The sequence below is a fragment of the Leptonotus elevatus genome, chromosome 4 (genome assembly GCF_054856555.1).
Source record: "Leptonotus elevatus isolate MCC_2025b chromosome 4, RoL_Lele_1.0, whole genome shotgun sequence".
Lineage (NCBI taxonomy): Eukaryota > Metazoa > Chordata > Actinopteri > Syngnathiformes > Syngnathidae > Leptonotus > Leptonotus elevatus.
Genome location: NC_141242.1, coordinates 30,452,932 through 30,464,282, shown reverse-complemented (window position 1 = coordinate 30,464,282; position 11,351 = coordinate 30,452,932). Strand labels below are relative to the sequence as shown.

Sequence of the window (11,351 nt, the reverse complement as noted above, 5' to 3'; positions counted from 1 at the left end):
ATTTATGAACATTCGAGTAACGAACATACAGATTCCTAACAGCTGTGTTAGCTAAAATGTTGTTTGCTTAATACTCATTTGTATTTATGCATGCAGCTAGTTGTGAGGATGGATGGCTATAATATAGTAGTAATAATGATGGGGACGGGTGGCAGGGCCTGGAGGCTGTACTGCAATCCAGCATAAATATACATATAACTGTAAATAACTAAAATAATTCATAAGATATTCTAATAAAGCAATGTTTATATACTTTTTAAGATTCATACCTTTATAGCATCAGATTTAATGTGTTTTCCTAGTTTCAACTTTTGTTTGTTATATTCTTACCATTGTTAGTACGTATTGTCTATTACCAGTGTTGGTATGCACTCGGAGTCTTAACCAATACATTTACTGGTTAGTTGGTTCCTAATGTTGGTAGAACATTTACTGATGTAATGCAATTAACAATTCTTGATCTGCGGCAACACCCGTGTGTGAATATTTTTGTATTTTTGTTATATTGTGTGAATGATAATTGCTTAATTAGTTTTGAAACAAAAAAATTGCAAGTTGATTTTTGACAGAAGTGGTGAATGCTTTTATGTTTTACATTGAATGTATTAAAAAGGGGTGGGATTAAATAAATTGTCTTATTCCCATTCCCTTTCAGGCATATTGTTTCAACATTTAATATGTACTTTTCTTTATGTCTTTGTTATTGATGTCAGTTGTCTGAAATAAACACAAGAAAGAAAAAAAGAAAGAAAGTGCAAATTGGTGAAACCAGAATCAATGAATGAACTGACGACATGCATGCATTTATAGTATTATCAGAAAAGAGCATGACATGAGCTGTATGTTTTATATGGTATGTAATTTAAAACCCACCGGTGCACCTGGCTTTCCTGGTACAGAAAGAGGAGGTATGTTGGGTCTGCTGCTTGGTTGTGGTGGAATAGCTGCTGGTATTGGGGCTGGACCAGAAGGAGGCGGAGCAGCCATCGGTGTTGTTTTTGGCCCCGGAGACATCTTCAGAAGATTTAATGCATCTCTGTAGACCCGAAATAGACCAAAACAATTAGAAATGGGAATCACAGGATCACGGTTGGAGTCCTACTGTAGACAAATGCAAGTTGCCTGAGAGATGCCGGTCTGTTTTGTCGCTACCACCGACGGACCGTTGAGCAAGGCACCAACCCCACTGCCCATAGCTCAAACGTGCAGCAATGTTTGTGCACCCCTCACTTTCACAAAAATTTCAAATAAAATCTGATTTGATTTCTTGGCCTTAATGCCCAATCCTAGGGAAGCGCATGTATCAGGTGCCTCTATTTGTAGAGTTCCAGTTTCAAGTGCAACAGGGTCCATTGTCCTCTGACTTTACCATGGAGTCTGGGGCCCTAAAGCTGTTATACCCTTCCCTTGTTCATGCATTGTAACATTTCCTGTAGTACATAAGTGCCTTGTTTCTTTACTGATAGGAGCATTTGATTGTGGAAGGACTGAGGTCACTTGGAAATTCCCCCCTAGAAAAACTGGTAAGACATTTAGATTTGAAAAAAACAACAAAACCTGAAATACACATCATGACAGTCAGAGATAACACAGTGAGCAAAGTTTTCGTAAACAACGCACATGCGCTCTGCGTACAAACTGGCAAATCTGGTTTTTCGTGACAGTGCAAACCTCATTTGGCGTGTTTGGCAAATTGTCAGAGCGTGCTGTGCCATGCTGGGCGTTCCAACGATCCGGGGGCATTTTATTTTACATGTCTCTGGCGCATCAGAAAATTTGCCGGCTGACAGTAATTAAAAATTTAAAACGTTCTGAATCATTGTATAAATCAACACATCATTATAATCTTTATTATACTTTTAAAATCACCTCCCTGCCCACAGAACAGCTTTGGAGGGTGTCGAGGGGGTTTACACATGGACACTAACTGTCTGGATGGAAAGCGGCCCCCAAGTGCCCACTTCTGTAGCGGTGATCTGTAATTGCCCTGGACAACTTTACTTGCACGTTTAGATCTTTATCTTTATTTATAAACGTACTTTGCACATGCCAATCGCGTGAATGGACTCCAGCCATGCAGAGTGTGCGCCCCTCCTGTACTGAATTTAAGGGTAATGAGAAGAGACGATTCTCCGATTCTCTCCATCTCACCTTTTAACTCCAACTGTCTACACCAAGTAGCACTAACACACTACCTTTAAAACCATGTTATAGTATGGTTGCACTTCTCCCCCAAATCTTATTAATCATTTCTTGCTCCAGAAAGGACATCTCACAATTGACATTGTTGCTTGATGCACTAAAAACGCAGTGTGGTGGAAAAGAACATCTGTTGTGTGTTTAGAGTCTCTTTAAAACAAACAAACGCAAAATACCCCCAAAAATGTAAAAGTTCGAATGCTGCAGTTAGATTAAACACAAGTTGAACTATTCTTGTGATGCGAACACATACAACGTCAATAGAGTTGGCGTAAATGGGTGCGAATCTGTGATGGTTGGAAAATTGACGCAGTTTATAGGCAAGGCGAGTGGGGCGAACACATTCGCTCAGGTTGGTAAATTTGAACTGGAAGACACACTTTGCGTCACAGCAGCCAATCGGTATTGAGAATGTACTTACTACATGTGCAAGACAAAATAATTGTTGCAGTCTGTGGGCACTGGGAGTTGTACAACACTGCCAGCTTCCAATGATGAGACAAAAAAGAGAAAGCACTTAAGAATGGTGAACAAGGACGTTAATGTATATGGTAAGTGTATTTATTTGCTTACAGCTATTGAATTGTGATCAAAGATAGCGAGAGCATTTCCCATTAGCCAAAGTATTAATACAATGACCTGATTGACCAGCATGATGACGTGCCGTGCATTCATTTTTATCAGAGGAGAAGAAATGCCTCTCCTTTTCTAAATGAAATGAAACGGCTACGTTCATAGTATCAGCAATCAAACTCATAAGAAAAATGAGGTGAAGAATAATTTCGCATTCAATGTGAACGTAGAGACAAGTTAACTGCTCAAACTTACTCCTTAGTGATTAGTCCTCTTGGTCCGGTAGGTGTGGCCAGTTTTGGATCAACGCCATGAGTGTCCAGAATGTGTCTTGCTGCTGGGCTTAGTCGTAACCTGAAGGACAACGAGCCATGATGACAAGTTACCGTTAGACTAAAATGTTTTATTTCATGGACCTTTTAATTTTGTGTCACATTCTACCTTTAATTCAAGTCTCCTATGGACATTAGCTAATTTAACTCCTGTAACTCTACATCTAAACCATCTGAGCAGGGTTTTTTTTTTTTAAATATACAATCCAACCAAGTTTATGCAGACTTTCAAATAAATCTTAATATGTCAACTGGGTCACCGCAAAATGCTAGTATACCAAACACATACTAACACCTCTGTTTCCTGCACCAACATGTCCATTGAAGTCTGCACCAATGACAACTCTCTCACTTCTAGGGATGCTCTGCATCATTTCATCAAGGTCCTACCAAAAGTTTTCCTTCTCCTCCAGCTCACATCCTACCTGTGGGCGCATATCCACTAACAACATTGATCATCAAACCTTCGATTCCTAGCTTCAGGCTCATCACTCTGACACTCTTTTTACCTTCAGGACATTCCTAACAAACTCCTCCTTCACGATAACTCCTACTCCATTTCTCTTCCTATCTACACCATGATAGAATAACTTGAACCCTGCTCCTGAACTTCTAGCTTTGCTCCCTTTTCACCAGGTCTCCTGAACACACAGTATGTCCTCCTGTCCTAGACTCCTGGTGTTCCTCTTCTCTTTCTTCCTACAAAGACACCTTCTTCCTCTCCTTCTTCTCCGGTTTCCACCGGCATCCTGTAGGTCAACAGCACCGATTGCGGTCGTTGTTAAACCGGGCCTTGACCGATCCGGTATGGAAGTCATATATTTGATTTGCATATTTGATTTGGCCAAAGTTTTACGCCGGATGCCCTTCCTGACACAACCCTCTGTATTTATCCGGGCTTGAGACCGGCACAAGAAGACACTGGCTTGTGCCACCTTGCGGCTAAATGTTTTGTACAGTACTGGATATACACAATGCTCAGTAGTGTTTAAATATGTTAAGTGTTTAGTGTTCAATCGTTCTTCAGTTATTAAAAATGTTTGGTAAAAAAAAATCTGAATTTGAAGTCAGTTTGTCAGTTATCATTCCACTGTGTTATACGTATTTTTAAGTTTCTGCCGTGATATTGTTTTAGTATCAGCATGGAGGCACTATTTGCAGGTACAGCTCTGGTACCATGATAACAAAATTTGATGACACTTACGATCCTGTTGGGACTATTTTTGGTGGAGAAAGAGCAGCAGGAGGATCAATGGTGGAAACGGTTTCATGTATAGCAGATGCAGGTGCAGATGGAGGTGGAATCTCAACCTGCGTCCAGTCTTGTCCCTCCTCCACCATAACAGCAATGAGAGTTCCTAGGCGCACGTTGCGACTTCCCTCCTCCATCTGAAATGCAGGACAAATATAATAACATGGCATGCTGTGGTGTGGCTCACTGTAATTGAAACACTGAAATAAAATAGGTTGTTGTGTAGTGCAGTGAGTGACTTTTCATGGTTGGTTGCTGTCACAATTGATTCGAGATCCTGTTAAGAGCTCATCTAAATACACTGTGTGCCTTTTACTACTCTCTTCATGGTCCACTGGACATTGTCAATCAATCAATACTAATTCATTCTAAATGAAAGGCCATGCCTAATACACTGCCGTCCGCACTTGGTCAGTTTTCAAAAGGTATCCACAAATGGTCCAAGTAGGGAGAAAGTCTACAAGGCTGCTTTCTACAGACGTGCAAAAAAATAAATGGTAGTGTTAAAATAGTCAAATACTGTGTGCTAAAACACATAATTTGTTGTTTGTAGGGCTGCACAATATTGAAAAAAAAAACATGCAATACGTGCCATTGGTGCTGTAGTACCAAACAATGACAGCAGTGCTATGCAAGTTATGCAGACAGTCATCAAGCAAAAAGAGCCTGAAAATAAGTGTCCATTTGTGCAATAGTTACAATAATTACAGTGCGATGACAACTGTACAGATAATGTGAAAAATCGTCACACAATGACCAGTAGTGCAGTAATTGTACTCACGTGTCATGTCTCAAATGTTTTATTGTTGCTCGTTCTGTGATACTACCAGTCTAGCAGAGACAAATTCCTTGTGTTTCTACATAGGTGGCCAATCAAGACATTTCTGATTGAATATACTGTACAAGCATTTTAATTGGTTCAAGTAAAAAATAAAAAATAAACTGAAATATGCACATATTTTGTCTATTTAAAATTGCATTTTTGTCATATATTTGGTTAGGAAGTATGTGGTCCTATGTGGGCCCTTGAGTATCACTAATGAAAAATTGCGGCCTTGTCCAACCAGGCACTAAAGTGATCCTGCGTACCACACTTTGTGAATCACTTGGTTACCACGAATCACACAGCATAAAACAATTTGAAGTAATCATGTAACCGGACTGAGTAGCACCTTTAATATACAGTATCATATTTAATCCAATCCATTTTTCTCCCACAGCACTTTATACATTATCAACTGTAGTATTACTTAAGTCTTACTTCCCAGGGTCAACCACCACAAATCAAATCTTGCAGGACAAGCTATCACATATTTATTTTAGCCCTATCACTCCATAGACCTGTTAATGTAAACAGCCTGGCTGGATCTTGAGACACACAGCAATTCTGCTTTGGCTTAGCAGTAAAAATAATAATAATAATTTAAAAAATTACACACTTCCTCCAAACACTGTGCGCCCAGTGCGCCCAATAGCTTTTAACTGTATTGAAAGCATGTTTGACATAAAAAAATGAGTGAAACAAGAAATCATGCTACTCCATGAAGACGGACGGACATGTTTCGCTCCACAAACCGGAAGTACATCAGCGGAAGTGCTTTTAGCGATAATACTTTTCCTTTGAACACAAATAAAATTTGCAATTATCCAATAATTAGTAAACCTTTTTTAATGACAAAGAAATGTTTTTGTGTGAGGGAACACTTGTACTGTTTTTGTTTAATATTCCCATATTGGACATGCAATGTTTCCAGTTGATGTTTTTTGTATTAACTACAATACACATTACAATTCTAACTATGGGAGTAAATACCAGCCTCCTTTCTCTGCTTGCCTCAGCTCTCAAGCCCCTACCCCCAATTCCTCAGTGGTTGCTATGGAAACTACCATACCCACAGTAGCAAGGAAAGATGAGCGTAAGGAATTGTGGAAAAGGAAAATAAATAAAAGCATAAATCAATGGTAAATGAGACAGGGGGCAAAATATCTCGTCGTCACATCAGTTCAGGCACCTTCTGTCACTTGAAAAAAAAAAAAAAAAAGGTTTGTCTTCAGTTTGCGAAGGGCAATACTCCATGATCCTGTAACATGCACTAGAAGATTAAAATGGGGAAATAAGGTGCTCAAATTCTATTTGAAAAAAAGTCTATATTTTTTGGTGGAGCAACAAGAAGAAGGTCAAGAAGACTACTAATTGCTCTATCTTTGAAAGCCTATTTAAAAAAAGCAAACACCTAGCAGCAGCAACACAATGGGGAATGGACCTAGAAAAATGTCTGCCATGAAAGAAAATCTTTTTATGTACTGTCACTGTGCTCGGAAAGCGGAATATGCCTTTCACAACAGAATGCATTTTAAGGACAGGATTGAAAACAGCAGTAAATCATCTTGTTTGATAGCAGCTAGAAAACACCTTCAGCATTGATGTACACAAGATGGTGTGTGTGATTTTGGCATTTGTTCTCACCAGAATCTTTGCCATGATACCGTCATCATTAGATTCCATGGTAACTACAGCTTTGTCAGTCTCAATTTCACAAAGGGCATCGCCTGCTGCCACTGCCTCACCTGCAATGGTTAAAGAGTACAAGAATATATCATCAAAATTGAAAAATTTTAAAGACATTGTGAGCGCTCAATTTAAAAAAGAAAAGAAAAGCATCTACAAACATTTGTGAAAATTGTAGCTTCACAACAATGGACGAATTTGCAAAAATGTATGAAAATGTCATTTTTTAAATAAAATAAATAAATAAATAAATATATATATATATATATATATATATATATATATATATATATATATATATATATATATATATATATATATATATATATATATATATATATATATATATATATTATTATTGTTTTTATTTCAAATTTACTAGTAACAGAAAATAATTACTGACACAAACAAGTGTGCAAGAATGTTCCGGCTGAGGGCAGCATCTTAACTGAAAATCTTCATGTAGAAGAAGGTAAACAAACAAAAAATCATGTTTTTTCTAATTTTCCCCGACAGATTCCCAGCTGTGCCCTGTTTAACGCCTGTCTCACAATATATATTTTATGATTAATGTCTACTATATTTAGGGCTGGGCAAAAGATAAAATCTCGATTTTTACAGACATTCAGGACGATTACGATTTTAGTCTAATGAACCCAACAAACCATTATTGCCCAGCCCTAATTATATTTAATCGGGCTTTCCAGATAACAATTTTTGGCACCCAAATTCGAGGCACCTAATTTGAGTATCCTCCAATTTCAAGTCCAATCTGATACCAGTACCTCAACAATGCATTAAGATGTGGTAATGTGGTATAAGAAATAGATTTACAACTTCGCTCATGAAATGTGCGACAGTATACAACTTTAATGGAGTTAAATGTAAACTGTTTGAAAACATCTTTGCAACCTTCAGTGTTGAAAAAGTTCATTTTCTATGCAAACTACTTCAAAGTTCAGCTCACAAATTTTAAAACAAGCTAGTTCATAGTTTATCATTCAAGCCTTCATTGGCCCAACAAAATTTGTTTTTTGGCTCTTTAGTAGCACCAAAACTTTTGAAAATACACTAGGGACCAGAGGTGTCATCCAGTGGGAATTTTGTTTCCTCGTCACATGCACATCTCAACCCAAATCATAGAAGCAAATGACAAGACATCAAAGGAGCCCATTAGAACTCAGTTGCCTCATGACGAATGCAGTGCCTGGATGAGCAGAACCACTAAGAAGTGATGAATAGTGACTCCTGGGTTTCCATAAGTCAATTAATCACCAGTCCTATGCATGCAACACCGCATGAGCGTGGTGTGTTGTCATAGAGAATGATAATTAGCGCCTGCTGTTGGCCCGTGCAGTTGCAAGGTAAATATTACCATAGTTTTTATGCACACATTCTTTAGTGGCATTGACAACTGAGCTGTGAATTAATATTAAAATTTGGGATAGCGCCAGGAATGGTTGTGACTTGAACTTGTAAATTCCTTTTACCTTCTTTCTTCAGCCATTTGACAATGTTTCCCTCCTCCATGGTTGGTGAGAGAGCTGGCATTTGCAAGTTGAGTGGGGCGACACCTACCGGACACAAAGATCACAGCATGACTTACACTCCACTTGAATAGGCACTTGAAGCGAATGCCAAAATACTTATTTGAACACTTCTGGCAGCAATGTAAAAAAAAAAAAAAAAATTAAAAAAAAACCATTGACTAGTGCTGGTCAGAAAATTTGAATATTGAGAACAATTTTAAAAAGTGAAACTTGCAGCAGGCTACATTAGTTCATCGCTAGGGTTAGAGAATCCTGGTCCAGAAAGTAAAAACCCTGAAACAGTTTGGGTTTAGCCACAGGTGCTTCCACTCAACAAGTGGCGACGAGCTCATTATAACCTGCTAGGTGAGGAGAAGCACCTGTGGGTTAGGGTTATGTGGCAGTTTTTTTTTTTTTTTACTTTCTAGACCTGGGTTCCCCAACCTCAGGGGCTAGGCAAGTTCGGTCCTAGAGAGCCGCAGTCCTGCATGTTTTCGGCGTCGCCTGCCTGCAACCCAGGTGTTTCAAATCATGAGCTCATAATTACGTTGTGCAGGAGCTTCTCAGCTGTGTTCAAGGAGGGCAACAACCTGCCCAACCTGTTCACCACACAAAAAGTGAAATATTTCAAGCCTTTATTTCTTTCCATTTTGATGATTATAGTATAAAGACACAAAAAAACAGTGTTCATGTACTTTAATACAATGCTCTGTGAGCAACTGATCATCCAGCTTCTTTTGAGATTTTTTTGATAACTGTTCTCCTGTGGAGGGTGTCAATGATGGTTTTCTGCACAACCGTCAAGTCAGCAGTCTTCCACCCGTGATACTCAAGCCTACTAAAACAGACTGAGAACATTTAGAGGCTGAGGAAAACCTCTGATGTTGTTTTGCATTAAATAGCTGACAAGATTGGGACATCAGGAGCCTACAATATTGAGCTTTGTCACAATTTTCAAATGTTGTCAAACACTGGATTTTTTCGTTTTGTGTCTTTCTGCCATAATCATCAAAATTGAAACAAATACCGGCTTCCAATATTTCATTTTGTGTGTGGTGAACTAATGTAACATAAAAGTTTCACTTTTTTAAACAAATTATTGAAATAAATGGACATTTCTACTTTCCTCGATATTAAAAATGTTCTGACCAGCACTAGTGTGTGTATCTATATACGATCATCCATGAGTGCGATCGGCCGATTCTGATACCAATCACATAGATTGGCTGGCCAGTTTTCAGTTTTAGAGTTGCTCACTAAGTATTGTATTGCATTAATAATCAATTAAATTGTTTAATTTAAATTTTTTTATTTATGCATCAGATTTAAAAACAAAAACAAATTTCCATCCCTTAATTATACAAAAACAGGACATTATTTCAAATTGACAGTGCAGAAAATGCACAAACATACTATGATTCCGTTACTGCTTTGGTCTGCAACGTGCAGTGTCAAGGATAGGGGAAGGGGACGATACAATGCACACAGGCTGGTCTCTAGTTGGCTACAGCCTGCAAAGTAAGAGCTGCGGGTGATCGCTTTTGGTGATCGGCAATGAGTGGCATTGATCAACACATGCCGATCACGTACTTTCCCGCAGAAATCGGCTGATCGATCAGAGCACCACTACTGATTATTCTGCAAAAGGCATCTCAATCTTGCAACCGCTAAGCAGCACGAGCGCCACATAGCTTTCAGTGGGTCAGTGAGCCTGCAATTCCCAGCATGCCCACAAATGATCCATCCTGTCGTGGCTCTTTCTTGTGCTTGTCTAGTGAATGGTTTGTTTCTAAACCCATCTCAACATCACAATGACCTCAATGTTCTTCAGTGGCTACCGCAGTGACTGAATCCTAATTGAGTAAAATAGCTTTGTTGTAAAAAAAAAGAAAAGAAAACATTTTTGTCACACTTGACATTTCTGGTGGAGTGGTAGCATTCAGCCATTTTTTCTTTGGGTTGGGTTAGAAACTGGTGATTAAAATGTTTCATATGAACTATTACATTATACTAATATCATGCAAATCTATCAGCACATTCTGAATTTTATTATTGATCGATTCATTGCCGACAGTAGGGGTAGTAGCAATGCATTTGGTGTTACGCCAGAGTGACTAAAGTCATGTCGGTATTTGATTTTATTTTATTTTTCTTAACTCATTTTAATCAACATTATATTATGTTAAAGATCATGGTAGTTTTTGTTTTTTTGGTAGTTATGACTGTGTTTTGAAATGTGGTGTATAAATAATAATAAATAATATCCAATAACCATAACTGCATTATTATTTATTTTAATTAAAGAGTTAAAGTTTACCTTCTTAGAGAACCAATTAACATTGTGACATGCAGAGCATTCCATTTCCTGTCATTCTGCTGGCATCTGCTGGACACACTGATACACTGCAAGTGCAAAGTTAAAAATGAAGCCCGTGTGGGTTCTCAGGGAGTTCTTCCCAAAGTAGCAGCAAACACGAATAACTGGCACTGTCGGCTGAATTTGAGAGGAGGGTGGTTACTATCACATTCATTTTAAAATAGAGCCATTATTATATGTCCTGCTACAACTCAAATACAACCAAGGAGGACGGGGACATCTAAAACATGCAGGGCTCCAGCCCTTGAGGACCAGAATTGAGGTAGCCTGACGTAAAGGTCTGTCTCTCCTTATGGACCTTTACCTCAAAGTCAGTTTGTGGAAACAAAATTGTTTGCCAAAGAACCATAAAGCGAGAGAAAATTATGTAGGCAAATGTCAACGGTCGTCAAGCTGTCGTCATTCACAAAACTGCACATAACGTCACTCACCGAAGATCCATGGAGACTGAAAGAAGTGTCTGGCGTGCTCTTGTAATGACTGCGTGCTCCACGGAGATTTAGTTATGTTAGATAATTTAAGGCCGAATAAGATTCCTTGACGACCCAGACGCAAGGTGGCCGCCATGTTGATGCCCTCA

At 38.6% G+C, this 11,351-nt stretch overlaps 1 protein-coding gene across 1 annotated transcript in view; it reads right to left on the bottom strand.

The window, feature by feature from the left end:
* LOC147176477 (pyruvate dehydrogenase protein X component, mitochondrial-like) overlaps window positions 1-11,351 on the bottom strand; it is a 17,450-nt gene extending 6,099 nt beyond the window's left edge. Inside the window, exons 1-6 of the mRNA XM_086074817.1 lie at window positions 11,203-11,351; window positions 8,356-8,439; window positions 6,824-6,924; window positions 4,309-4,493; window positions 3,028-3,126; window positions 874-1,036 (exon numbers count right to left, since the gene is read on the bottom strand). Of these exons, the coding sequence (XP_085930943.1) occupies window positions 874-1,036; window positions 3,028-3,126; window positions 4,309-4,493; window positions 6,824-6,924; window positions 8,356-8,439; window positions 11,203-11,338 (768 nt within the window). The 5' untranslated portion in view covers window positions 11,339-11,351. The remainder of the gene's footprint in view (window positions 1-873; window positions 1,037-3,027; window positions 3,127-4,308; window positions 4,494-6,823; window positions 6,925-8,355; window positions 8,440-11,202) is intronic.